At 46.2% G+C, this 26,129-nt stretch overlaps 1 protein-coding gene across 2 annotated transcripts; it reads left to right on the forward strand.

The window, feature by feature from the left end:
• Positions 1–296: 296 nt before the first annotated feature.
• LOC310844920 (cytochrome P450 2J2-like) lies at positions 297–24,487 on the forward strand. Of its 2 annotated transcripts, none has more exons than XM_083739670.1 (9): positions 297–620; positions 9,100–9,262; positions 11,374–11,523; positions 12,864–13,024; positions 14,647–14,823; positions 17,621–17,762; positions 20,662–20,849; positions 22,018–22,159; positions 22,797–24,487. In XM_083739670.1, exons 1-9 carry the CDS (start codon positions 450–452, stop codon positions 22,976–22,978), a joined length of 1,476 nt encoding a protein of 491 aa, XP_083595796.1. In that variant the 5' UTR covers positions 297–449; the 3' UTR covers positions 22,979–24,487. The 2 variants fall into 2 exon arrangements, with proteins under 2 accessions (XP_083595796.1, XP_083595797.1); XM_083739671.1 differs by lacking the exon at positions 297–620 and adding an exon at positions 8,394–8,481.
• Positions 24,488–26,129: the final 1,642 nt, after the last annotated feature.

Genomic DNA, 26,129 nt, shown 5'->3' on the forward strand with positions numbered 1-26,129 from the left:
ATGTCACACTCCAGCTTCCATCAGCCCCAGCCAGCACGGCCAATACCCAGGTGGTCCAACAACCTCTGGAGGGCCACAGGTTCTGCATGCCTGCTCCGAATGATTTGGTGCAGCTTGTTCTAGCTGGATGCTATTGCAGCACGGCCTTAATGCAATAGTTGCAAGACCAGGGAGAGGCCCTTTGTCATGAAGAAAGAGCACGGCCTGTTCCCCCACAATCTCCTCACCCTGTTATTAAATCATCATATTGATTACAATTTCAACATGACTATTACCTCCTTATCATCTAATTGCCACCATGCAGTAACAAATGAGGAAGCTGAGGCAGCCTTCACAAAAACTTTCAGGCAGCCTTGAAGATGAAGACAGCTCACTAAGGAAGCAGATATTTCCAGACCATTAAAAGGTACAAGCTGATCCTAAAACCGAGAGATAAAGCAGCCAGGGCAATGGTGGGAGTGAGCGGGCTCATTGCCGTTGCCATTGTAACTCTCCTGATCGTGCAGTTCCTAAAACTGCAATGGCTGAGTCGGCAGTACCCACCTGGGCCAACCCCCTTTCCCATCATTGGAAGTCTGTGGCGCTTGGACTTGAGTCTCAACCAGGAAACATACACCAAGGTATTTATTTTTGCTGGCGTGATTTGCCATATTGTTGAAATGAAACTGATTTAAGATTGCAGCAGCAGAAGGGAAGGGGTCAGAATACTTTGGCGACTTGTAACGAATAAAGATGGGTTAGAACAGCACACGGGAGCCGACCGAGCGGGCGGCGTGGGGTCCCTGAGCGGGCAGCGGGTGTCCCTGGGCCAGTTAAACAACCCCCCATGGGCTGCTTGTGGCCCCTGGGCCTTCGGTTGCCAACCCCTGGTGTATCACCTTCGTTGTATAAATTGTGGTTTCTTCTGCTTGTGTAAAGTAATATAGAAAGGCAGTATACCAATTAAAAGTGAAATAAAAAAATGAAATGAAATGCACAAAAAGGTATGTATTTAGAAGTCTCAAGCAAATAATTGTCGATGCTTCTTGTAAATGAGACAGGTTTTTGTTTATGTTTTACTGAGCGAAGAGTCTCCCCACCGTTTTTGCAGCCAGGAAGATGTGGTGTTCATGTGAACCCCCTCCATTATTATTATTATTATTATTATTATTATTATTATTATTATTATTGATATTATTGATATTATTAATATTGATATTATTATTAATAATAATGTTATTTTTTCTATGCTGCCCACCTCACTGGGTTGCCCAGCCACTCTGCCAGCCTCCTGACAAAATATTAAACACAACCTTTTGAATGCCCTCCCATCAGATGTCAAGGAGATAAATAACTAAACAGCTTTTAGAAGACATCTGAAGGCAGCCATGTATCGGGAAGTTTTTAATGACTGATGTTTATTATGTTTTTATACTGTGTTGGAAGCTGCTCTATTCACATTATTCAGCAAGTGTAAAACCTGGTTTTCTTCGGGTAGGAAGCTAAATTGACCTAGGAGTGGGTCTATAAAATTTTGTCTAGGCTCTGCATAAGAAGGACAAGTCAAGAGAATGTGTTCGGTGGACTCAACCACACCCATGGCACAATGACAGGTTCTCTGGGCGTATGGTACTCCCCTGTACCTTCCCCACAATATCACAGAGTCAAGGACATTTAATCTAGCCGCTGTAAGAAGTATGCGGTATTCCACATAGTGGATTTCTGCAAGATAGGGGGCTGGTATGGTCCGATAAATCTGGTCCCCTAGGAACATCCCTGGTTTTACCTGGGCTATGTCCTCTTGTCTGGCAATGTCACTCAGTCTCCGGGAGATCACATCTCTAGCTTGATTGTACGTCATAGACACAAAGTAAAGGTGAGACAATCCGCAGGATTGAACCTCGTTAATGACCTCCCTTTCCCAAGATGATTGGAAATCGTCCCTCAATATCAAGGGGGCAATACCCACTGGTTTAAAACAAAGCTTGAGCCATAGCTAGAGCTTCGTCTTCAAGGCCACATACCGTAGAGCTTGCCAGCCGACCCCTAATCTCATAACCGCACCCGCTACCGAGGGGGAAATCCTAAGGATGGCTCTAAGCAATCGCGTTTGGATAGAATCCAGTTTCAAAAAATCCCTACGGGAGCCTAAAGAGATGCCCACCAAAAGAAGGGGGAGGACTTTCATTTGAAAGAGTCTCAATGCTATCTCCACTGATTGAGCCTGATTCTTAGCATATAGAGATCTAATCTGGATGGCTGCTTTAGATGCATTAGTTGTTATATAGTCGCTATGGGCCAGAAAAGACCTATTTGACCGTGTTACTTGTCCCAGATATTTAAAGCAGTTAACCTGCTCTAGGGGAATCCCGTTCATCGACCATCGATGGAGTCTCGGTCAGGCAGAGAAGACCATGATCTTGGTCTTAGCATAGTTGGGTTGGAGCTCATGCTGATCACAGTATTCATGTAGAGCTTGCAACGTTCTCCTCAGTCCAATAGGGGATCTGGCAAGAAGTGCGGCGTCATCCGCATACAGAAGAACATTCAGAGATCGGCCTGCTAATTTGGGGGGGTGGAATGCATCATTGGCCATGTGAGTCACCAGTGAGTTAATGTAAAAGCTGAACAATGCTGGGGCCAATAGACAACCCTGTCTTACCCGATGCTCTTAAATCAAATAAGGGACAATGACAGTTTTATGGTTATATTTGTGGGGGTGGACAATATGACCTTTGAAGATGCTTCCTATTCCACAATTCCATGATTCTATGGTTCTATGATGGGGCGGGGGCGGGCGGTGTTTAATCCTGATGTATATTTCGCTCTAGGATGCTTAGTTTGGTCAAAGTCCAGGATGACATCTCAGGAACATAACTTGCTGAACAGTAACTTGATTTGTATTTGCTTTTATTATATACTGAGTGTCAGGGAACTGACATCGGAGCCAGAAGTGGAGGCAGGGCTCCCAAGCGATGCCAGAGAAGGGCCAAGCAGGGAGAGAGGGGACTCAGCGGCTGGGGAAGGAAATCAGCGTAACACCAGAGATAAAGGGGGGCGGATGGGGGAATCGGAGAGGGGTCTCCAGGACTCTTCACTGGAGATCAGCGGGGAGAGCACAGGTCCTCTGCTACCCACACCCACCCTGCGCAGAAGACTTCCGCGCAGGGAAAGTAGGTGTAGACTTGGCGTCAAAGAACTTCTTTGCTGGAAGCAGTTCAAGAAATGCCCACTGACAGATTCTGCTAGCGACTGAACAGCCACGAAGTGAAGGGCTGTCCAGCCAGGAAAGGTTTAACCAGGCTACCTAGACAGGAGTGGCGGCAACTTACGCACGAGCAACCCCATATAACCATTACACTGAGTATAGCACAGCTTTGTACAAGTTACTATATACACAGACTTGATTCAAACTCTACACACCAACCTCTGAACTCCAACTGCCGTATCACCACCTGTTGCTAGCCAATCACCACCTGTTGCTAGGCTTCCCTATCTCCAAACAGACTTTCTCACGTACTCTTGCTTAACTTGGCTTCTTGCCAACTCACTAATTGTCCACTTCAAAGCTGCAGTTTTTCACAAACCTCAACTCTACCCCCCTCGGCCGAGGTTGAAGGGACTTTATTTAAAATAACCTTTGGATTCAAACAGGAGTGTGAGGGAGCAATACAGAGCAAGAAGAATGAACGGCTGCCAAATGGATCTGGCAAGAGGCCGATTTTGAGAAAAGATTTTGCTTTTAACTGTGTGCCAAGGAAGAATTCCATTATTATTATTTTCTATCGGTTTTCCAAATTATTACAAATCAGTCTGAATTAATTTAAGTCCGCAGAGGCTGATGGACCCTGATAGATTCCGCCAAGCCTTGCGGGACCTTGCTCCCCCTGGCGACTCATTGACTGAGCTTGTTGAGGGCTGGAATATCCAGCTCCTGGCACCGAAGCGCCCTCTGCGACCCCGCAGAAACCGGGCTCCCTGGTTTACCGAGGAGCTCCGGAAAATGAAGAGGGACCTCAGACGGCTAGAGCGAGTATGGCGGGGTGCCCGTGACGGAGCCTCAAGAACATCTTATAGGGCTTTTATGAAAACCTACGAGATGGCGGTGAAGGCTGCTAAGAAGTCTTACTTCTCGGCCTCCATTGCATCCGCTAGCTCTCGCCCGGCGCAATTATTTAGTTGCATCCATTGCATCCGCTAGCTCTCACCCGGCGCAATTATTTAGAATAATCAGGTCTTTAACGTCCCTTGAGGGACAGCAAAATTTAAATAACAATTTGACACACAGCTATGAGGCATTTGCGAGCTTTTTTTGCGGAGGTCTTGTTGCTCCGCCATGACCTCCCTGCCAATTTGGATACAATAAAGGAACTGGAGGCCCCTCGACTGTCCTCGGGTCCAGTATTGGACCACTTCGACCGGATATCCCCAGCTGATGTGGACAGACTCCTCCGAGCTGGAAAGCCCACCACCTGTCCTCTCGACCCGTGCCCGTCTTGGCTGATTAGAGCGTGTCCAGAAGAGGTGTGGGCCCTCCTGGGGATATCATCAATTTGTCCCTTGGCACGGGGACATTCCCAGGGGAACTGAAGGAGGCAGGGATGCGCCCGCTCTTAAAGAAAACATCATTAGATCCTTTAGATCTATCCAATTACCGCTCGGTTTCGAATCTTCCGTTCCTGGGTAAGGTGATTGAGAAAGCGGTTGCTGAACAGCTTGGTGGGTTTCTGGATGAAACATCAGCTCTGGATCCATTCCAGTCCGGCTTCCGCGCTGGTCATGGGACCGAGACGGCTCTGGTTGCCCTAACAGATGATCTTCGTAGACAGCTGGATCGAGGCGGGTCGGGGCTGCTGATTCTTCTAGATCTGTCAGCAGCTTTCGACATGGTCGATCACGAACTTCTGGACCACCGCCTTGTCGACGTGGGGATCCAGGGCAAAGTCCTTCAATGGCTGCGCTCATTTCTCTCTGGTCGGGGACAGAGGGTGGCGCTTGGGGGGGAATTGCCATCACGCCACTCCTTGGTGTGTGGAGTACCTCAGGGTGCGATACTCTCCCCGATGCTTTTCAACATCTTTATGTGCCCCCTCGCCCAGCTTGTCTGGAGTTTTGGGCTGGGTTGCCATCAGTATGCCGATGACACCCAACTCTATCTGTTGATGGATGGCCATCCTGACTCGGCCCCAGACACACTGATCAGATGTTTGGAACCTGTGGCTGGATGGTTACGTGGGAGCTGGTTGAAGCTAAATCCTTCGAAGACAGAGGTCCTGTGGCTGGGATGGGACGATATGGGATTGGGAGGGCAACTCCCATCTCTTGTGGGGGTGCAATTAGTGCCAGCACCGTCCGTTAAGAGTTTAGGTGTAATCTTCGACAGCTCCCTTTCCATGGAGGCGCAGATTGCAGCTATAACAAAGGCGGCATTTTTCCATCTCCGCCAAGCTAAGCAGTTGGCTCCTTACCTCTCTCGCCCTGACCTAGCCACTGTGATCCACGCGACGGTCACCTCCAGACTGGATTATTGTAACTCGCTCTACGTGGGGCTGCTCTTGAGACTGACCCAGAAACTCCAGCAGGTGCAGAATGCCGTGGCGAGACTCCTTACGGGGTCTTCGCTGCGAGATCACATTCACCCGGTGCTATACCAGCTGCACTGCTCCCGGTGGAGTACAGGATCATGATTAAGGTGCTGGTTTTAACCTTTAAAGCCCTATACGGCCTAGGACCCTCATACCTACGGGGACCGCCTCTCCTGGTATGCCCCACAGAGAAACTTACAGTCTTCAAATAAAAACATCTTGAAGGTCCCAGGCCACAGAGAAGTTAGGCTGGCCTCAACTAGAGCCAGGGCTTTTTCGGCTGTGGCTCCGACCTGGTGGAACACTCTGTCACAAGAGACTAGGGCCCTGCGGGACTTGACATCTTTCCGCAGGGCCTGCAAGACAGAGCTGAACAGCCAGGCCTTTGGCCAGGGCACAGCCTGACTCCCTCCCTCGGCAATCTTCACGGAGCTCTGGCCCAATGGTGGCCAGTGGCTTGAATTTAATTAATTTTATAATGAATGATTTTAGAGTGTTGTTTGTGCTGTATTTTTGTACTTTTATTGTTGTTAGCCGCCCTGAGCCCGGCTTCGGCTGGGGAGGGCGGGATATAAATAAAATTTATTATTATTATTATTAATAATACAATTTCTTATATTAAAAAATCAGGTTTCCCACTCCTGTTGCAAACTTATGACCATTTCTTCCTCATGTAGTCACTTCATTCTTCTTAAATCTCCTCTTTATCCTTCTCTTGATGTTGGTCCATTCTCACAGCTGGCCTTCTTGTTTCCTTACAGCTGCACCTCTGTTGTTTTTCATAAATATAAAATCCATTTCACATGTGTAGTCCTTCATAAACGTTGTTCTCAGACCTGGTGTGCTGGGAGAGTTAATTGCCATCCTCCTTTGTTTGGTTCGCTTCTATGTTTACAAAATCACATTTCATTTTTTTGATCTCATACCTCCACTGTCCACCAAGTTGCATATAGGCTGCTGCTATAAATAACTCCCAGACAACGCGCCCAATCTCTGCCATTAAAATTCCACTTTGGGGGTTTTCCTCGGCACACGGTTAAAAAAACGAAAACTTTTCACAAATGCAGCCTCTTGCCAGATTTAATTAGCAGCTGTTTATCTTTTTACTCTGAGTTGCTCCCTTACACTCTTGATCCAATCCAATGACTGGGTAGGCATAATAAAACATTATTAAATTCTTTGTTGAGCATAAATGAAACGCCTCTTCCCTCTTTTCCTCAGTGCCAGACAGATTAATATAGCTACGACTACACATGACTCATTCATTTTGCAGCGGAGGTTAAGAAAGAAAAAGACCAGTTGGAGACCATTTAAAAGCACAAAGTGTCTTGTCCTCCCCCTTCCTTCCTGGCTGTTTTAAGGGTTTTCAAGCTTCTTAGAAATCATTCAAATACCTTCAAAGATCTGAACACAGTCCTTTCAGCTGCTGATTGATTGCAACCCGTTATCATACGGCGTCTCAGGAGTGCCTCTTGATTAATGCCAATATTCCAAATTAGTGAGGAACTGATCACAAATCATGCCGGAGACAGAAGTTCATCCATGTCAGGGACACACTTCCCAGGTCTGGCCCATTCTGCCGTTCAAGTTGGCAGATACAAGTTTAAGCAACACCACAGGATGCAGTGAACTCCCCAGAACACCCTGAGGAGCATTGTCAGGAATTTTACCTCATAAATCCTGGTTTTCCCCTGCCCTAATAGCTCCACACCCCTAGAGGGCAGTAGAACTCAACTGCCACAAATAGTGACATCAGCCGGAAACCCCGAGGAAGAACTCCAGAGTGGAATTTTAATGGCAGAGACTGGATATGTACTCTGTGAGTTATTTATGGCCGCAGCTCGTATGCTAGTTGGTAAACAGTGGAAGGAATGGAATGTCCCATCCAGATAAACACTGTAAAGAACTGAACAAGGGAAGATAGTAATTCATTCTCCCAGCACACCAGGTCTGAAACAACAATGTATATATAGGATGAATAAACCGGCATGGGAAATTTCCACTCTCATTTCGCCTTTATTGGAATTCTCTGAGATCCCTAGTTGAGTGGCCCTCTTTAAACTCTGGACCAAACCACCAACGGCATGAGACCGCCCGGAAAATTCCCCACAAGCAAATGTGGCTGAAAAATATGCCCCACCTGTGCCCTAGTGGGCCCCTATACATTGCTGATGGGCTGCATTCAGTTTTATGGGTGTCTGTTTCCCCACTTTCCTGCATGTCTGGTGGTAAATAAAAGTCTTCAGCAGGTGTTTAAAGGTTGAAACAGAACGTGACTTCTTGAGTGTCTATTTGCAGAACATTCCACAGGACTGGACCAGTGACACTAAGGTCTCGGGGGGTTAGAGGATTTAGCCAACTAGGCCAGTCAGTGGAAGCCCTGTGTGAGGAACTACACTTGCAAAATGTGGCTTTCTCCCTCTCTGCATCCCATGCAGCCCCCCCCAATTGCTATGGATGGTTGGTAGAACCCCCTAGAACAGCACTAGGGGGGGGGGAGAAGGGGGATTGTTCCACCTGGCAAGCTGAAATCCTTTGACAGATGGAACAAGTGGAAGAATGCAATGTTGAATTCCACCCTCTATTTTGCACTGACGTCAAATGAGCCTCACCAACTCAGGGGACAACCAACAACATTCCTGCAGATGATCTCAGTGATTCAGCTGGGATTTAAGGGTCCAGGTGGTCCTTAAGAGACCCTTAGGTATGGAGAAGGAGGATGCCCCAGCAGCAGCACTGAAGTAAGGTTCATCTACCAGTCCAGTCAGATTTTGTATGTGTCATGGACTGGTTGGATGCAGAGGAATGGTGGGAGGAACCAGCTAGGGTTGGCGGCTCAGAGTCCAGGGAGCGATGGTGGGATGATGAGTGGTCAGAGGGAGAAGTCTGAGAAGAGGAGGTGTTGGAAGGTGAAGAGGTAACAGGGCTCAGTGAGCAGGGGGAGTCTGTGGTAGAGAGAAGTCCAGAATCAGAGGCAGAAGCTGAAGCAAGAGAGGCCAAGAGGCAGAGATGTGTCAGCCTGGTGAAGAGTCACGGGTATCTCCCCTCCCTGCTGTGACAAGCTCCCCTCCACCCTTGACTCCCAGAACCAGAAGAGGCATGAAAAGCGCGGAGGAGAGGTTGGCTTCACACAGGAGCAATTTCAGATTCTTTTGGAGAAAGCACTGGCGAAGAGGGGACAGACGACTGCGAGGAGCCGAGGACTTTCAGTCTCAACAATTGATTTTCATGGAGTTAAGATCACAGAGAACGAGCTGCTCTGCCCATTAGGCCTGACACTCGGCCAAGTCTGCAGAAATTTTGTTTTTGCTAATACTGTAAAGAGCAAACTCTGAACTGTGTGATTTACTGCCGGTTTGCATTTTGATAGTATGTAGAACGGGAAGGAGGTGCCAACTTGTGTTTCATTTCAGGCAGCAAAGCATATTGGGAGGAAGTTGCTTTTGCTAGAGAGTTGCCTACAAAGTTGTTTCAAAAAAGAATTAAATAAATAATTACAAGAAAAGTTATTTTATTTTATTTGTCTAAATTGCAGATATCAAAGGATTATGGGAGGATCTTCACCATGTGGGTGGGACACAAACCCATGATTATCCTGAATGGGTTCGATGCTGTGAAAGAGGCGCTGATCACACATTCCGAACAGATGACGGGCCGGCCCATGACCCCTTTCGTGATTGAGACAATGAAGGGAAAAGGTAAGTCAACCTCCTTACCGTTAAGGGTGTTGAGATTTCTGGGCTCTACCTTGATCAAATGCAACAAAATGCACTCAAATAGGGGGCGGGGAGCATACAGGGAAAAAAACAATGCCCATCAAAAATGCTAATTGAATTCCCAATACACGCAGGTTCCGCTGTCGATCCGCTCGCCATCTGAAAATTCAGTTATCTTAACGTACAAAATTATGACCTCGCTAAACACTCCACAGATTCAGATATCCAAACAGCCAGAGTTTGCCCACTTCCTTACTTCGTTGCTTGCTTGTGTTTCGTTAGACCGGACAAATCAATTTTCCCTTTGTCTCTCTTTTGCATGTTGGCTGCAGCAATTCCTAGGAACAAACCATGGAGGGAGGGGGGAATCAATCAAATCCCCATTTAGAAATGTTCCCATAGGAATCAATAGAAATTGTGGACTCATTATGCGAACACTCGCCTAACAAATGATTTCCAGGGAACGCACTGTGTTTGGTAAACCGGACCTGCATAACTAGGGGTACCGTTCTTAACCTGAAACTGTTCTTAACCTGAGGTGCCACTTTAGCTAATGAGGCCTCCCGCTGCCACCGCGCCGCCAGTGTGCGATTTCTGTTCTCATCCTGAAGCAAAGTTCTTAACCCGAGGTACTGTTTCTGGGTTAGCAAAGTCTGTAACCTGAAGCGTCTGTAACCCGAGGTACCACTGTATACTGAAATGGACAAATCAGAAATGGACAAATCAGTCTATTTCCAGGCCCTCTTGTTTTTGCATACAATGCGGGGATATAGGATGCTATTTTCTAAAAAGTAAAAATATGAGTCCACCTAGCTCAGAATCTGCTACTCCAGAGGACCCGGCTGTGGCACCTGCAGGCATTGGGGTACCCACGAGTACCTCCTGTGGCACCCACAAATGTTCTCAGTAACTGATCCCTTCAAAAATCCACAGTGCATGAGTGGCTTCTGGCAGATATTTGAGTAGCCATGGCAGAATGTGGACAAGCTTCTACATACAAGCGCACACACCATCGAAATTCATACCCAGTGGATCCAAATGGCATCCATCCGTACTTCCTCAATAGGAATGAGCTGCACACACCAGAAGCATTTCTACTTGGAATTTTAGGCAGTGATATCCCGAAAAATATAAGAGAAATCTTTTTATATGCAACAGCCACTGCCCCGTTATTAGTTGCATCAAACTGGAAAGGGGGGAAAGTACCAGCAGTAAGGGAATGGCAGAACAAGTTATTAGACTATCCAGAATTGGCTCAATTGACAAATAGATTAAGGGGAAATACAAAACAATCATTCCTGCAAAAATGGGATATGTTCAAGAGATACCTACAAAAATAACATCTATGGCAGCGTTTGAATAACCCTTGTGTAAATTAAATACTACTAAGCAAGGGAAAACGGTATGATATGTTATAAGAAAGTACTAGAAACCATAGTAAGAGTAAGGTAAGAAGTAGAAGTACATTCAATGTCGTAAATGTAACTTACATCGGGAAATGACGGGAAGTCTGTTTTCATATAATTTAGTTTATTGGAATTTATTTTATTGGATTTTTTTTACTTTGGTTTAGTTAGAAATTATAAGAAAAGAGCATGTACAAAAACAAGCTTGAATCAATATTTAATGGTATAATTATTTAAGGCTGTACATGTACCAAAATTGTGTATGGATGAAAATTAATAATAATAATAATAATAATAATAATAATAATAATAGGAATGAGCTGCACATATGCCTTCCACCTCCCTCCACATTTTGCCCTGCCAGCTATGCATAATGAACACACAACTAGCGTTGGGTCAAGGATTGTCTGTAGCTCAATTGCACAGCGCTTGGATTGCCCATTGAAAATCCTAGGTTCCATCTCTGGCTTCTCCAGGCTGTTGTTGTTGTTGTTCTTTATATCCTGCCTTTTCCTGGACCAGGGCTCAAGGCAGCTCACACAATTTAAAGCAATCCAGATAAAATACCAACAGCTAAAAACATACAAACTTTTTTTCCCGCAAGGCATACCGTATACAGTTCTTTGATGCATTTCTTCGCACCCCACTCCAGTGCTTCTATAACGTATTGCTGATCTGCTCTAACAGGAGTTCTGTTTGCAACTGGCCACATCTGGAAGCAGCAGAGGCGCTTTAGCCTGACGACCCTGCGGAATTTAGGCATGGGGAAGAAGGGCGTGGAGTACCGCATTCAACAGGAGTCGAACTATCTCCTCGAACTATTTCGAAATGAGGGAGGTCAGAAACACCACCATTATCTAATAATAATAATAATAATAATAATAATAAATTTATTATTTATACCCTGCCCATCTGGCTGAGTTTCCCCAGCCACTCTGGGCGGCTTCCAATCAAGTATTAAAAACAATACAGCATTAAATATTAAAAACATTATGTGCAGTTTCAAGCTTGTGAATTGATTAGCACTTCTGGGTCAGGGCTAACAATGCAGAAATGGAAGGTTTAACTGCCCAATGCATTTATAGGATCAGTTTCTTCTAGTGTGACTATTTAAGCTTCTAGGCCTCATGGGTGTAAGACTGAAAAGCATAGGCATGCCTAGGATGTGTCTGTTGAAGCTCTGGAGTTTACGCAGCTCATAAATGCTTTAGTTGAGATTCCTGCATCTGCAGTGACCTTGAGGGCCCCTTCCAATTCTACAGTTCTATCATCCAGGAAACCACATATTTAAAAATGTGATGATCTGCAAGTCTATGGAGACTGCCCTTTCCCTCTCCCCTCCAGAATCACCCACAATGCTGGAGGGCACCCTCCCTGGCTCCTTTGGAACCAACAACTAAAAAACAGAGCACAGCCTCTTTAAATGCAACAGCTTACTTCCAAGAGGGCAGACCTAGAGGCAATTGCTTGGCTGCAGGACTCTTTAGGGCCCCACTTGACTGCCAGCTGCTGCTGAAGCAACATTATTGCCTGCTCCTTGCATAGAGCCTTTGGCGTTGACTCCAATGGGAGCCGACTGGAGGAGTTCTGAACTTCTGCCCTGATTCTTGGCAAGGCTCCAGGGTTGAGACTGATTTTGTGCAGTGTTTCACTGATGTGTTTATTTGCTCTTGCACCCTGGAGAAACACCACACAAAAGGAACCTTGGTGCAATCCTACCTAACTTTCCCCGAGGGATTTAGTCTGGGTCTTGTGCAGGATCGTCTGCAAAGAGAAGGCCACTTTTGGGTTCAGTCTCACTCTTCTAGCATGCGGCAAGGAACAGTCTGTGAGGAGGAGGAGATGCTTCTACATGTAGGAAGTGACTCCATCTCCCATCACCCTGAGCAAGTATGGACCAAGGCCAGGAATGATGGGAGTTGTAGTACAATAACATGTGGCAGGCCAAAAGTTTCCCAGCCCTGAGTCAGGCAGAATCATACACTGAAAGAATGAAATGAAAGACAAGCACAAAAGCAATAATGAATGCAGCCACTTTTTGTGGCAGACCCAGCCCTCCCCCTCCTACTAGATTTGCTCCTGGCCTCTCAGGTGAAAACGTTTGGCTTCATATTAGGCAGGTCTAAATGTTGGTCTGAATGTTAAACGATGACAGTTTATCACACCTGCCCTTTCAGGGAAGCCCATGAACCCTGCTCTCGCCATCTTCCCTGCGGTCTCCAACGTGATCTCGTCCGTGGTGTTTGGGCATCGCTTCTCCTACGACGACGAGGTCTTCCAAGATATGGTCAAGGCTGTCGATTTCATGTTCCATTTTTTGCCCAGCCCGTTTCGAATTGTGCGTGTTCCGAAAGATTTCAAAAAACAAAATTAAGTGAATGTTCTGTGTCAGAAGGGTAGCTGGGTTATTGCATCGGTCTGTCTTGAGAGGCAACGGAGTATGCCTCTCGGGGTTAAGTCAAACCGTTGCGTTAGAGGCTGAAGTGACTTCTCTGGGATGCTAGCCTGAGCAGTGTGTCTGGGGGTCCTGGGCTGCCCAGGGGACAAGACTCCACTCTTGTCCTCACTGAGGTGGTCCAAAGGAAAGCAGAGCAAGGTGTTTGGCACCATCTTGGCTGCAGGAATTGCCAGAAGGAGGCGAACAAGGCGCCATCCAACTGTCTTAGGGACGCCACTCTGGATTAGTGTAGGGTTTACTCCTTAGTTTTTTCGTCTCCCAAAAGTATCCTGCAAGGTTTTGAACTAGGGCCTCAAAGACCAGGATTCAACCACAAAATTCATTGGGCAACATTTCGCTAGACACAGTCTCTTAGCCTAACCCAGGCATAGGCAAACTTGGCCCTCCAGATGTTTTTGGCCTACAACTCCCATGAACCCTAGCTTTCAGGACCAGTAGTCAGGGATGATGGGAATTGTAGTCCCAATCTGGAGGGCCGAGTGTGCCTATGCCTGGCCTAACCTAACTCACATGGCTGTTGTGAGGATGAAAAGGGAAAGGGGTCCTGCTGGATCAGGCCAAAGGTCCCTCTAGTCCAGCATCCTTTTTTTGTGTGCACAAGAGCCCTCTTCCCTCTGTGGCTTCCAGCAGCTGCCATTTCAGAAGCATCACAGCCTCCAACAGTGAAGACAGAACTGACTAGCAGCCATGGGTAGTTTTATGTGATGCTACGTCGTCTTGGCATCCCTCATTAAAATGTTGGTGCTTCAAAGGCAATGTCAGGCCCATAATCTCTCTCTCTCTTTTTTGTAACTGTTTTTATTTTTTCACTTTCTGATACACAAAGAGCAATAATAACAACCATAAAGCGAGGAAGAGAGACGATAAAAGCAAGAAAGGAGAAGAAAGCGAGGATCTGAGGAGAGACGGGGAGCAGTAGTATTCCAAAAACAGCAATGGAGTTTCAGACAATTATCCCTCATAAGCATATTACCCAAGGACCCATAATTAATATATTATTTATTTATTTATTTATCCGTTAGCTTTAATAGCCTGAAGGAATAACCGGCCCTTCCATATACAAGATCCTTTTTGTGAGCCATAATTACACACTCACGAAAGCAGCCTTTGCTTACCCCCCCCCCACATGCCCCACAACTGTCCCAGAAAAAATGGGACATCCCGTTTTCTTACGTGAGGGCAGGGAAGCCATTTTGGGTGTCACGATCTCGCACAATTTTGCTCCGAGCTCTCACCCCGAAAAGTGGCCCGATCTCAGTGTGGTGCCCCAAAAAGGCATGCTTTGGCGCACCGTGCAAGCATAGCTCTGGGGAAAGTGCATTTTTTGGGCTCCGTGATTTCACGTGGGTCCAGTGACTTGCGCAGGAGTACGGGCGGGAAGACATGCGTTCTGGCTTTGGGACTCAAAATATTAGAGGGTATGCCCGCGTGCCCTTCAAAGAGCTACGATTAACGCGGCGAGGGCAGATAACCAATCGTCTTTTCTTTCTCTCCATCTCCAGGCATATGATCTTTTCCCTGGGCTGATGCGCCATTTGCCGGGACCTCACCAGAAGGCATTTGAATGCTTGGCAAAAGGGCACGCAATTATAAGGGACGAGATCAGAAGCCACGAGAAGACCAGGGACCCAATTGACCCGCAGGATTTAATTGACTACTATCTGAATCAGATTGAAAAGGTAAGGGGCTGCCTTCTGTGAAGCTGGAGCTCATCTGAATAGATGGTGGAAATGCTGGTAAATCATAGAATCGAAGAGTTGGAAGGGACCCTGAGGATCACCTGGTCCACCTCCTGCAATGTAAGAAATGCAGCTAAACCATCTATGAAAGATGGTTATCCAACCTTTGCTTAAAAGCCTCCAAGGAAGGAGGGTCCACAACCTCCTAAAGGAGACATTTCCACTGTCAAACAGCTCATTTAACACCAAAAAAGAGTTAAGCAGTGGTTCTGATAACCATAGCCATATGGCGTTCTTTTTTAATGTTAATAATGTGTTATTAAAATGTGACACCAGAGGGTTCTGCAGAGCAACTAGCTATCATAAACTTAGGCAGACCTCGTGGAAGCGAAGCGAAACCAAACAGGACTGTCTCAACATTTTCTAATATCGTTCTAGCAGCGTTTTTAAAGGTGAGTGTAGATCCAGCCTTACTGACAGGAAGTTCTTCCTGAGGCTTAGTCGGAATCGCCTTTCTTTCTTTTTTTTTTAAACAATTTTTATTAACCGGCCAATCAAATCAAATTAAATCACATCACATAAATTCCGAATTACAAAGCCGAATTTTAAACTTTGTTGGGGGGACCCATATTTCAAGATCCGAAGGGGGATTCTGATCATCTTCTTGCTACTGTCCAAATCAGTCCAAATCAATCCAAACAGAGCTCATAATTCTATCCAGTCTTATCTTGCTGTTTCCACATCACATCTTGTTCATATATTTTCTCTTTTTTCTTTATGATCTCTTCTGATAGTCTCCTTAAGCCGATAAACACCAATAATAATCCTGTGTGAATTTTTCCATTCTTCCAATCCTCAAATCGAGATGGTTTCCATATATCATCGCCTTCATAGATAACATCGCTCTTTCCATCATTAATCTCGCAAAACTGTCGCTCTTAAGTCCCATTGAGGAGTTTCACCCAAAATATAAAAACAGCTCTATTTCTCTATTTCTCGTCTCAGACTTAAGTCCTCCGACAGAACTTCCCAATATGGCGACGGCATTTTTAACTGCGTCATTCCAAAGCTCTTATACATTCCACGCTCTTCTTAAAACATGCTTTGTTTCGAAAGTTTATCTCCACACAGCCTTAAATCCACAGCTTAAGTCCTTAAAACGACATTTCTGACTCGTGAGGGAGGGGATTCTTGTTTAATCACATAAGGAAAGAAAAGAAAGTTTTTTCCCCTCCCCCATCAGTCATTTGCCATACTGAGTCTTGGCGTATCTTCTCATGATTTCTCTTGTTCCTCCAACTCATCTATTTTATCAGAGATCTCTTCTGTTAGCAGTCTTTACTCCCCCTTCTTCCTTGAGATATGTGCATTTCTTCATCCAAATTGTTTCTTTTGAAGTTCTTGCAGCTAGTGGCGCGGATCAGGGACGACGTCCAGGAGCACCAGAATCCCACAGGAGGGCTTTGTGCCTAGTGCCCCCATCCCCACAAATTCAGGGGTGGTATAGGGCACAGCAGACAAGGCAGTCCCCCCCACCATCCTGGGGGGGGGGTAGGGAGGCTAATTACTCCCATCATAGCCTCCAAATTACCTCGTGTGGGTCGGAGAGATGTTATTGTCAGCCATCTTCCGATGCGCCCAGAATCGCCTTTCTTGTAACTTGAAGCCATTGGTCCGAGTCCTACACTCTGAAGCAGGAAAAAACAAGCCTAAAACATTTGAAAATGGCTATCATATCTCTTTTCAATCTCCTCTTTTCCATACTCAGTTTCTTCAACTGCTCTTCATAAGGTATGGCTCCTAGATCTTTTTCCAGCTGCACTGGCTCCCGGTGGAGTACAGGGTCAGATTTAAGGTGATGGTTTTGACCTTTAAAGCCCTTCACGGCTTAGGACCCTCGTACCTACAGGACCGCCTCTCCTGGTATGCCCCACGGAGGACCTTAAGGTCCATAAATAGCAACACCCTAGAGGTCCCGGGCCCTAAGGAACTCAGATTAGCCTCAACCAGAGCCAGGGCCTTTTCAGCACTGGCTCCGGCCTGATGGAACGCTATGTCTCATGAGACCAGGGCCCTGCAGGATCTGATTTCTTTCCACAGGGCCTGTAAGACAGACTTGTTCTGCCTGGCCTTTGGCTTGGAATCAACTTGATTCCCTTCCCCTCTATCCTTTTTCCTTTCTCCTCCTGTGATGGAACTCCTATTCAGGGACTTCCCTGGCTTTTTTGTGGCCCATGTAGGACCAGTCTGAAAAGTTAGCCTTGTTGAAGACTTGTCGTTTTCAACCCCCAAAAGTTTTTGATTTGAGTTTCCATTGAAATGACTCTGTATTTTAATGTTTTAATATTTTATTTTACTCTTGTTTTTAAGTTGTATTTCAATCAATTTGTTTTTATATCAGGTGTTAGTCGCTCTGAGCCCGGTCTTAGCTGGGGAGGGCGGGATATAAATAAAATTTATTATTATTATCATCTTAGTTGCCCTCCTCTGCACACTTTCCAGACCATCTCACATAGTCATGGCTTTTCTCAAAGAATTCTGGGGGCTGCATTTTGTTAAAGGTCCTGAGAGTTGTCTCTGGCCCCACCTACCATGGTCCTTCAGAAGGTGGCCTAGACAGGAAGTTGGTCCACAGGCTGAAATATTCCCCCATTCCTGCTCTGCTCTCTGCCCACCTGCCATTTGTTTCACACTGTAGTGTGGCATAGTTCAGAATGCTACCCTATCCAAGGGCCACCCAAAGAACGGAACGCCACTAAACCCTTTAACCTTACTCTCACCTTTTGGGCACCAACAGAGCAAAGACGACCCCAACAGCACATTTGATGAGGAAAACATGATCCACGTCATCACAGACTTCTTTGCAGCGGGGACCGAGACGACCTCCGTCACGCTTCTCTGGGCTCTCCTCTACATGCTAGCCTTTCAAGACATCCAAGGTGAGGCCTCCGTAACAAGTCCAGATACGTTTTATAGGTAGAAAGCATCATGTGGGAAGATCGGCACGAGCACATGCACAAGCTGGCTGAACAGGCGGGGGCAGGGCCAGGGCCAGGACTTTGCAGCCTGTTTCACTGAAGCAAAGAGTTGGTTTTGAAAGCTGGTTGCTGTGCACCTAATTTGCCAGCGCATATACCACCTCCACTGTTTCGCTTAACGTTTTACACACACACACAAACACAATTTTAATAAAATTTTCTAATTTGCATTTCAAAATAGTCATTTAAACAATCTTAAATCAATGGCTTCCCTTCTTCTCTTTCCATGGTTCGTTTTGCTTACCAAGCATCCCTGCATATTTTACAACAGGAACTGAACCATTCAGTAAACCATTGTTATATCCATCAAAACTTATTGACACTGTTGAATTTATCTGAATGCTACCAGTGTTTTTAAATGAACACAATTTTCACCCATATATTCAGTAAACATCTTCCAGTCTTCTTCAAATGTATATTCTTCTTGTTCACTTATTCTATATGTTAAATCTACAATTACAGATAGGTAGCCGTGTTGGTCTGCCATAGTCAAAACAAAAAAAAGTTAGTTCTTAACCAACTAAGTTAGTTCTTGGTATGAGCTTTCGTGTGCATGCACACTTCTTCAGATACACTATTAATAAACGGACATAAATCGGACATCAGGAATCACAAGACAGAGAAACCAGTAGGAGAACACTTCAATCTCCCAGGACATTCTATACAAGATCTCAAAGTAGCTGTTTTACTACAAAGGAATTTCAGAAATAGACTGGAAAGAGAAGCTGCTGAATTGCAACTTATTACCAAACTTAAAACCATGGAGAGACCTGGTCTGAACAAAGACATTGGATTCTTATCTCATTATACATGACAAAGCCATTTTTCACCTTCTCACCCCTTGCTTTTTCCTGTAAGACCTATTGCAGTCGTTAAGAGTCGTCAACAGGCTCATCACAGCTATCTGCCAATCACCCATTCCCACCACCCTTCTGAGTAATACCCCTCCCCACCTTCTCACTATATAGAACGGTCTGGTAACTTCTGTTTCAGTGTATCTGAAGAAGTGTGCATGCACACGAAAGCTCATACCAAGAACTAACTTAGTTGGTCTTTAAGGTGCTACTGGAAAGAATTTTTTTTGTTTAAATCTACAAGTTGCACTTATTCCATCAGTTTAAGTTGCCATTCTTCTTTGGTTGGGATCTCACTCGTTTTCCATTTTGAGACTAACAAGACACGGGCCATAGTAGTAGCATATATAAATAGTCTTTTGATACTTGGGAATTTCCCTCTGAACTATCAACATTAGTTTATCCTTAACATACTAACCCAGTTGGTCAGTGTGGGTGAGCTGCAAGCCTGGGGCTGGATGTGGCTCTGCAGGTAATGCTACCTGGCCTTCAGAACTCTCCCCTGGTCACAGCCCTCACATCTTCCATTTCATAGCGCAAATACTGTATTTCTCTCTCTATAAGACGATATTTTTTCCTTAGTAATAATAGGCAAAAATTGTGGGCCGTCTAATACACGGATAGCAGAGGGGGGACGGGCGATTGGTGGCAACAGCCAGCAGGAGATTGGCAGTGGCGACTGAGCTTGTGATTGGTTGCTTTGGCAAGACCTGCTGACGATTGGCTGCTGCCGCTGCAATTGGGCTGGTTATTTATGGCCGCAGCATGCGTGCCTGCAATTGGCCATGGTTGTGTCGAGTGTGCAGGTGGGCTTTTGGCAACGAGCGTGCAGATGATTGGTGGCTGCAGCTATGGGTGCGATTCTCATTGGCAGGCAGGCTGTAGAACTCTGGACAATCTCTCCCCCCCCCCCCAATAGTTTTGTTGCAGTCCAAAAAAATAGGGGTCGTCTTATACATGGGGGCGTATTATACACGGAAAAATACAGTCTTTTTGCCTGGCTGAGATGTGCTCCTGAACTCTGATCGCTGGCATAGCCTGACTGGGGCTGTGGTGGGGGCGACCCCAGACATGTGATTCTGAGGGTGTGAGAGGACACAACCAGGTGCCCCCACTGCAGGCAACCTGCGGGGAGGCAAGCTGCCCCAGGGCCGGATCTTTGGGGCTGGGACGGGCCCCACACTGCACCTGCCCACCAGCCAGCCCTTTCCCCCTCTGCACAGACATTTCATTTGACGCGACGCTGCCACTGACCTCTGACGCCGCTCCCAGGTGCCCTGCAAGGAGGCAAGCCGCACAGCGACAGCATCTCCTCTACTAGAGAGAGAGGAGAGCGTGGCTCTGCATTGGACATCCAGGCTCCCCCCCACCTCACTGGAACTAAGAAGGACCTCGTTACACCACCTGCCTGCCCAGCACCCACGCAGGGGGAAGCCCCAACTGGCTGATGTGGAGCCATGCTCTCCTGTCTCTGTAGGAAGAGGCTCTGTCCAAAAGCCCAGCCCCGGTGCAGCTTGCACCCTCTCAGAATGCAGTGGCATTGATTGGCACTGGAGGGCTCTGTTCACCCTCCGCACCCCATCCCCGACGTGCGCATGTGTGCCTGCTCTGGGCATCAGAAACTCACCCTACGCCACCGACTGACCATGCTTCTTCCTTGCCTGGATGGAAGACGGAGAGGCGTCAGGGGATGTGTGCAGAAACTAGCCTGCTGCACAAAAGTGAAATTTTCCATCATTGCTCCATGCACTTTTGCTTCTGCCTCTCCCCCCCCCCCCAGCTAGGATATGGCCCCCCAAAAGTTTCACGGAAGGCAGTGTAATCTTTGGATTTTCCTAGTCCTGACATGGATCAAATATAAATTTATCCGAAGGACTGCCAGAGGTTCCTCCGCTAATCTGATGTGACATGGTGATTTGTATGCATACGTGTGTATATTTCACCAGAAAAAGTCCGGGAGGAGCTACATGCCGTTCTGGATCCTTCCAAAGAGGTCTGTTACGAGGATCGGAAGAGGTTACCGTACACCAATGCCGTCATTCATGAGGTCCAGCGCCTCTGCAATGTCCTGCTGGTTGGGTCCTTCAGAGAATGCACAACAGACATAACCCTGCAAGGCTATCGTCTTAAAAAGGTATACCGATTCTCCTCCTTCTGTTATACCTTAAATTCCCATGGAATGTGGGGAACCACCTTATATTAAGCCAGACCATCTGGAGGGCCACAGGTTCCCGGCTCTGCTTCAGAGTGGCCTTAGCACTAAGTAGACCCATTGAAATTTATGGATCTAACTTGGTCGTGTTCATTAATTTCAGCAGGCAAATGAGCAAAATCTCAGTAAAATACCACCCAACGTATTCGAGTTATGCAAATATCATACAGAAGTACAGTAGTACCTTGGTTTTTGAATGGCTTAGCTCCTGAACAAATCGGCTCCCAAACGCTGCAAATCCAGAAGTGAGTGTTCCGGTTTGCGAACGTTTTTAGGAAGCCAAACGTCCAACGCAGCTTCCGATTGAGTGCAGGAAGCTCCTGCAGCCAAGCGGAAGCCACGCCTTGGTTTTCGGGGTTTTTTTTTCATAAAAAATAATATTTGTTGAAATTTCAAAAAATTACAAAAATAAAGGAAAATAAAACAAAAAATACAAAATACATAAAAATAAAAACAATTAAAAACAAGTCAATTTTTCCATATCTTATCTTTCATTTGCTTGTTTCCTTGACCTCCTCACACCTCCCTTTTTTGTGTTCTAGTTCAGTTAGTTAATTCAGCAAATCCTTTCCATCTTTGTTTTTATCTTAATAATTTATCTTAGTATATTGTAACTTTACATTCTCACCTGTTAACAATCCATTTTTACATACTCCTTTGTAACATTACTGCTAAAACCACATAACTTCAATCCAGCATCCTTCTAACATTCCTTAATTTTACAATGTTTCTGTAGATAGTCTTTAAATTTCTTCCAACCTTCTTCTACCGACTCTTCTCCCTGGTCTCGGATTCTGCCAGTCATTTCCGGCCACGCCTTGGTTTTCGGGTGGTTCTGGGAGTTGAACAGATCCCCAAAATGGATTAAGTTCAACAACTAAGGTACCACTATACTTAAGATTCCATTCCTACTCTGATTTCTTATAATCTGTCCAGCAATATGCACCCCTTTCTCTTGACACCCACAGCAGCAAGAGAGGGGAGGAAATCACCCAAAGCAGATCTGTCCAGGAGCTTATTTTGATCTGTCCATATGTGGATACATTGGAACTGAGGAGTTGATTATAATCATTACTTAATGGTTTTGCAGGGCACCGTCATCATCCCCGATGTAGCTTCTGTCTTGTATGACCCTGACCACTGGGAGACGCCACATCAGTTCAACCCAAATCACTTCCTGGACAAAGATGGAAAATTCTTCTGCAAGGAAGCCTTCATGCCCTTTGCAGTAGGTAAGTGTGCCCTCTCTTCCACCCCAGCCCAGAAAAATGCCTGCAGATGCCCCACAATGTATGTTGCATGGAGTGTGTGTCATTCAATGGCTGTGTGAGCCTTATGGAATAGTGTCACCTTTTCTTGGTCAGCAAGGAATAAGCAAGACTGACTAACTAACCTGGATCTCAATACAAAAAAAAATTCTTTCCAGTAGCACCTTAAAGACCAACTAAGTTAGTTCTTGGTATGAGCTTTCGTGTGCATGCACACTTCTTCAGATACACTGAAACAGAAGTTACCAGACCCTTCTATATAGTGAGAAGGTGGGGAGGGGTATTACTCAGAAGGGTGGTGGGAATGGGTGATTGGCAGATAGCTGTGATGAGCCTGTTGACGACTCTTAACGACTGCAATAGGTCTTACAGGAAAAAGCAAGGGGTGAGAAGGTGAAAAATGGCTTGGTCATGTATAATGAGATAAGAATCCAAGGTCTTTGTTCAGACCAGGTCTCTCCATGGTCTTTCCTTCTCATACCAAGAACTAACTTAGTTGGTCTTTAAGGTGCTACTGGAAAGAATTTTTTTTTGTTTTGACTATGGCAGACCAACACGGCTACCTATCTGTAACTGGATCTCAATGTTCCTCCCTGTGCAGGGCATCGTATTTGTGTGGGAGAGCGCTTGGCGCGGACCGAACTCTTCATTGTCTTCACCAAACTTCTGCGGGTTTTTAAATTACAGCTTCCAGAAGGAGTGAAGAGCGTCAGCATCAAGCCTATAACTGGAGGATTGGCCATGGTGCCACAACCCTATAAACTCTGTGCTGTTCCTTACTAAGTTCCAGAGGGGAAGGAGGGCTATTTCTGCACACAGAGAGGAGGTGGGTGGGCTGCAGAGATGGGCTATCTTCCTGACAGCTGAATTGCCCCTTTCATATCTACATGTTTTAAACTGGTTTTAGAATATTTAAATGTTGCTACTGATGGTTATGTTTCTGCTGCCCAGAACTCCTCTGGGAGGAGGAAAGCCACTTCCGCCCTTTTGAGGAGGTGGGGTTGCGGGCGTCACAGCCCAGCCCCCATGCGATTGGAGGGATTCCCAGCCTCGTCACCCCCTGGCCAGCCAATCGGCTGGCTCTGGGGGTGTGGCCTGCCCTATTTAAGGCAGGACGTGCCCGGGGATCTCCCTCTTTGCCGCTCCTCAGCTGTTTGGTTTTCCCACCCTCCCGCCCTATAGGTTTTGCCTTTGACCTTGCTATGGACCTTGGTTGGTCTCCGTTGAGGGACCTGGTAGGAATTTTTCCACTTGGCAAATTGGCATCAGCCACTTGGTTTTCACCTACCTCGTTGCAAATCGTCACAACTTTTGGGCTATTGGTGGTTAGGCATTGGTATAATTCTGTAGTTGGAAGAGGGGAGGTAACACCATCACCTGCCCCACATATTGAAGGGTAGTCCGGTAAAGGATTCTGGGGTGTGTGGCCCTGCCTGAAGCCTAGGGAGGTGAGGGCCTAAGGTACGCCCCCTATTGGTGACCCTGGGGGAGCTCCTATTTGATGTGCATCAGCAGGACTCCCTCTAAGACAGTAAGACAGAACTATTCCACCTGGCTTTCAATTTGAACCTGGCCTGATCTTTTATTCCCCTTCCTTCCCTCCTCCTCTCCTTTTTGTGAAGATTGCCCGCTCTGGGATCCCACAGCTGGTTCTTCCCTGGTCTCCTCGCTGGCCCAAGTGGGACTAATTCAGCCAGCTAGCCCTGGTGATCATCTAATGTCTATTGGATGGATTTCCCCCCTAAATTGATTTTTGATTTTATTGTTATTTACACTTTATACCGTATTTTATGCTGTTTTCTTGGTGCAGTGGTACCTCAGGTTAAGTACTTAATTCGTTCCGGAGGTCCGTACGTAACCTGAAACTGTTCTTAACCTGAAGCACCACTTTAGCTAATGGGGCCTCCTGCTGCTGCCGCACCGCTGGAGCACCATTTCTGTTCTCATCTTGAAGCAAAGTTCTTAACCTGAAGCACTATTTCTGGGTTAGCGGAGTCTGTAACCTGAAGCGTATGTAACCTGAAGCGTATGTAACCTGAGGTACCACTGTAGCATCAATTAAGTGTTTTAAATTTGTTGTTAGTCACCCTGAACCCAGTTTCCTGAACCAGGAAGGGCAGAGTATAAATAAAAATTATTATTATTAATTATAATGGTGGTTAACCCTTCCTGGACTTCAAGCGGACGGGCTGAAGTTGGATATAGTCGGTTAGGACCAATGCCTAAGCCAATACCGCTCATCACCTGTAACCAATAAAGTTGTGGCCTTTTTTAGCCCATTAACTTTAATAATTGTGCCATGTGTCATTATTTCCACGGGGGGGGGGGGGGGCGGAAACTTGCCACGCAATGTATTATAAATTGAATAAAGAAACAAATATTCCTAATTTCATCCAGGTGGGTATTCTTTTACCCAAGGACCCCCGTTAATAAGTTCATATACCCATTTGTGACATTCCTATAATAATATGCCTTGCCCCCGAATGACTTATCATAGGCCCTATCTGCATTACATTTTTAAAAGCAGTATCGCACTGTCAGGGACAGGCTAGATGTGGAGGAATGGTGGAGGACACCTGGCCAAGGGCCCCCCAGGGAAACCACAGAGGGATTTGGATCCTGGCTTTTGGTGGTGGGAAACCGGACACACCCCAGAGGAGGGGAGGAGCTGGGAAGTACTGGAGGCTGGGAGCGAGGAGGAGGAGGAGGATGAAGAAGAGGAAACAGGCAGGTGCCCCAGCACCATAGCTGTCAACTTTCAGATTTGAAAATAAGGGATCAGCAGCCTCAAAAATAGAATCATAGAATCATAGAGTTGTAAGAGACTACAAGGGCCATCGAGTCCAACCCCCTGCCAAGCAGGAAACACCATCAGAGCACTCCTGACACATGGTTGTCAAGCCTCTGCTTAAAGACCTCCAAAGAAGGAGACTCCACCACACTCTTTGGCAGCAAATTCCACTGTCGAACAGCTCTTACTGTCAGGAAGTTCTTCCCAATGTTTAGGTGGAATCTTCTTTCTTGTAGTTTGGATCCATTGCTCCGTGTCCGCTTCTCTGGAGCAGCAGAAAACAACCTTTCTCCCTCCTCTATGTGACATCCTTTTATATATTTGAACATGGCTATCATATCACCCCTTAACCTCCTCTTCTCCAGGCTAAACATGCCCAGCTCCCTTAGCAGGAGCTAAGGGATCAGCAGCCAAAATAAGGGATCAGCAGCCTCACTTCTCTCTTCCACTGCCTCCCACAGTTTGGTCAAACTCATGCTGGTAGCTTCGAGAACACTGTCCAACCATCTCATCCTCATGGTTCAATGTTACTAGTGAGCAAAGTTACCCAGTCAGGATTTGAATCTTGGTCCTAACTTTTGGGGCTAAGTTTCTATTTAGCTGTCCATTAATACTGACAAACCGTATCTCCCATTCATCTCTCAGATCCCCTTGTAAATCTAAAGTACTGACCTCACCATATCCTGCGGTAAAAAAAATTCCCCAAGTTGATTACACGTTGTGTGAAGGTAAGTGTGTGAAGCTATAGCATTAGTACTATCAGCTTAAGTGACACATTCTCTCTCTCTCTCTCTCTCTCTCTCTCTCTCTCTCTCTCTGGTCCATCAGGATGGCTAAGGGACAATGCACGCCATGAGCCCCATGGCGATGTCGTGGTGGGGATGGGCAGATCCAGGAGTTAGATGACCTGGGAGAGGGCAGAAGTAGGACCAGAGAGGAGAAATCAGGGTCTTAAGGAATGGCTGAGCTGGAGGAGTGGGGCCAATGATCAAGAGTCAGGGTTGGATTCTGGGGAAGGTTCTGGTCGGTCATCAAAGTAGTGGAGTGACTCCCCTATGAAGACAGGTTGTAGCATTTGGGACTTTCGGGTTTAGATCAGGGTTTCCCAAACTTAGGTCTCCAGCTGTTTTTGGACTACAACTC

Source organism: Podarcis gaigeae, assembly GCF_964106915.1.
Source record: "Podarcis gaigeae genome assembly, chromosome: 5".
NCBI classification, from domain to species: domain Eukaryota; kingdom Metazoa; phylum Chordata; class Lepidosauria; order Squamata; family Lacertidae; genus Podarcis; species Podarcis gaigeae.

Excerpts from the sequence above, each read along its gene's own strand:
- LOC310844920 (XM_083739670.1), top strand. The coding sequence starts at position 450 with ATGGTGGGAGTGAGCGGGCTCATTGCCGTTGCCATTGTAACTCTCCTG. Across the intron at positions 9,263-11,373 it reads TGAGACAATGAAGGGAAAAG|GAGTTCTGTTTGCAACTGGC; the intron begins GTAAGTCAACCT and ends CTGCTCTAACAG. Across the intron at positions 22,160-22,796 it reads CTTCATGCCCTTTGCAGTAG|GGCATCGTATTTGTGTGGGA; the intron begins GTAAGTGTGCCC and ends CTCCCTGTGCAG.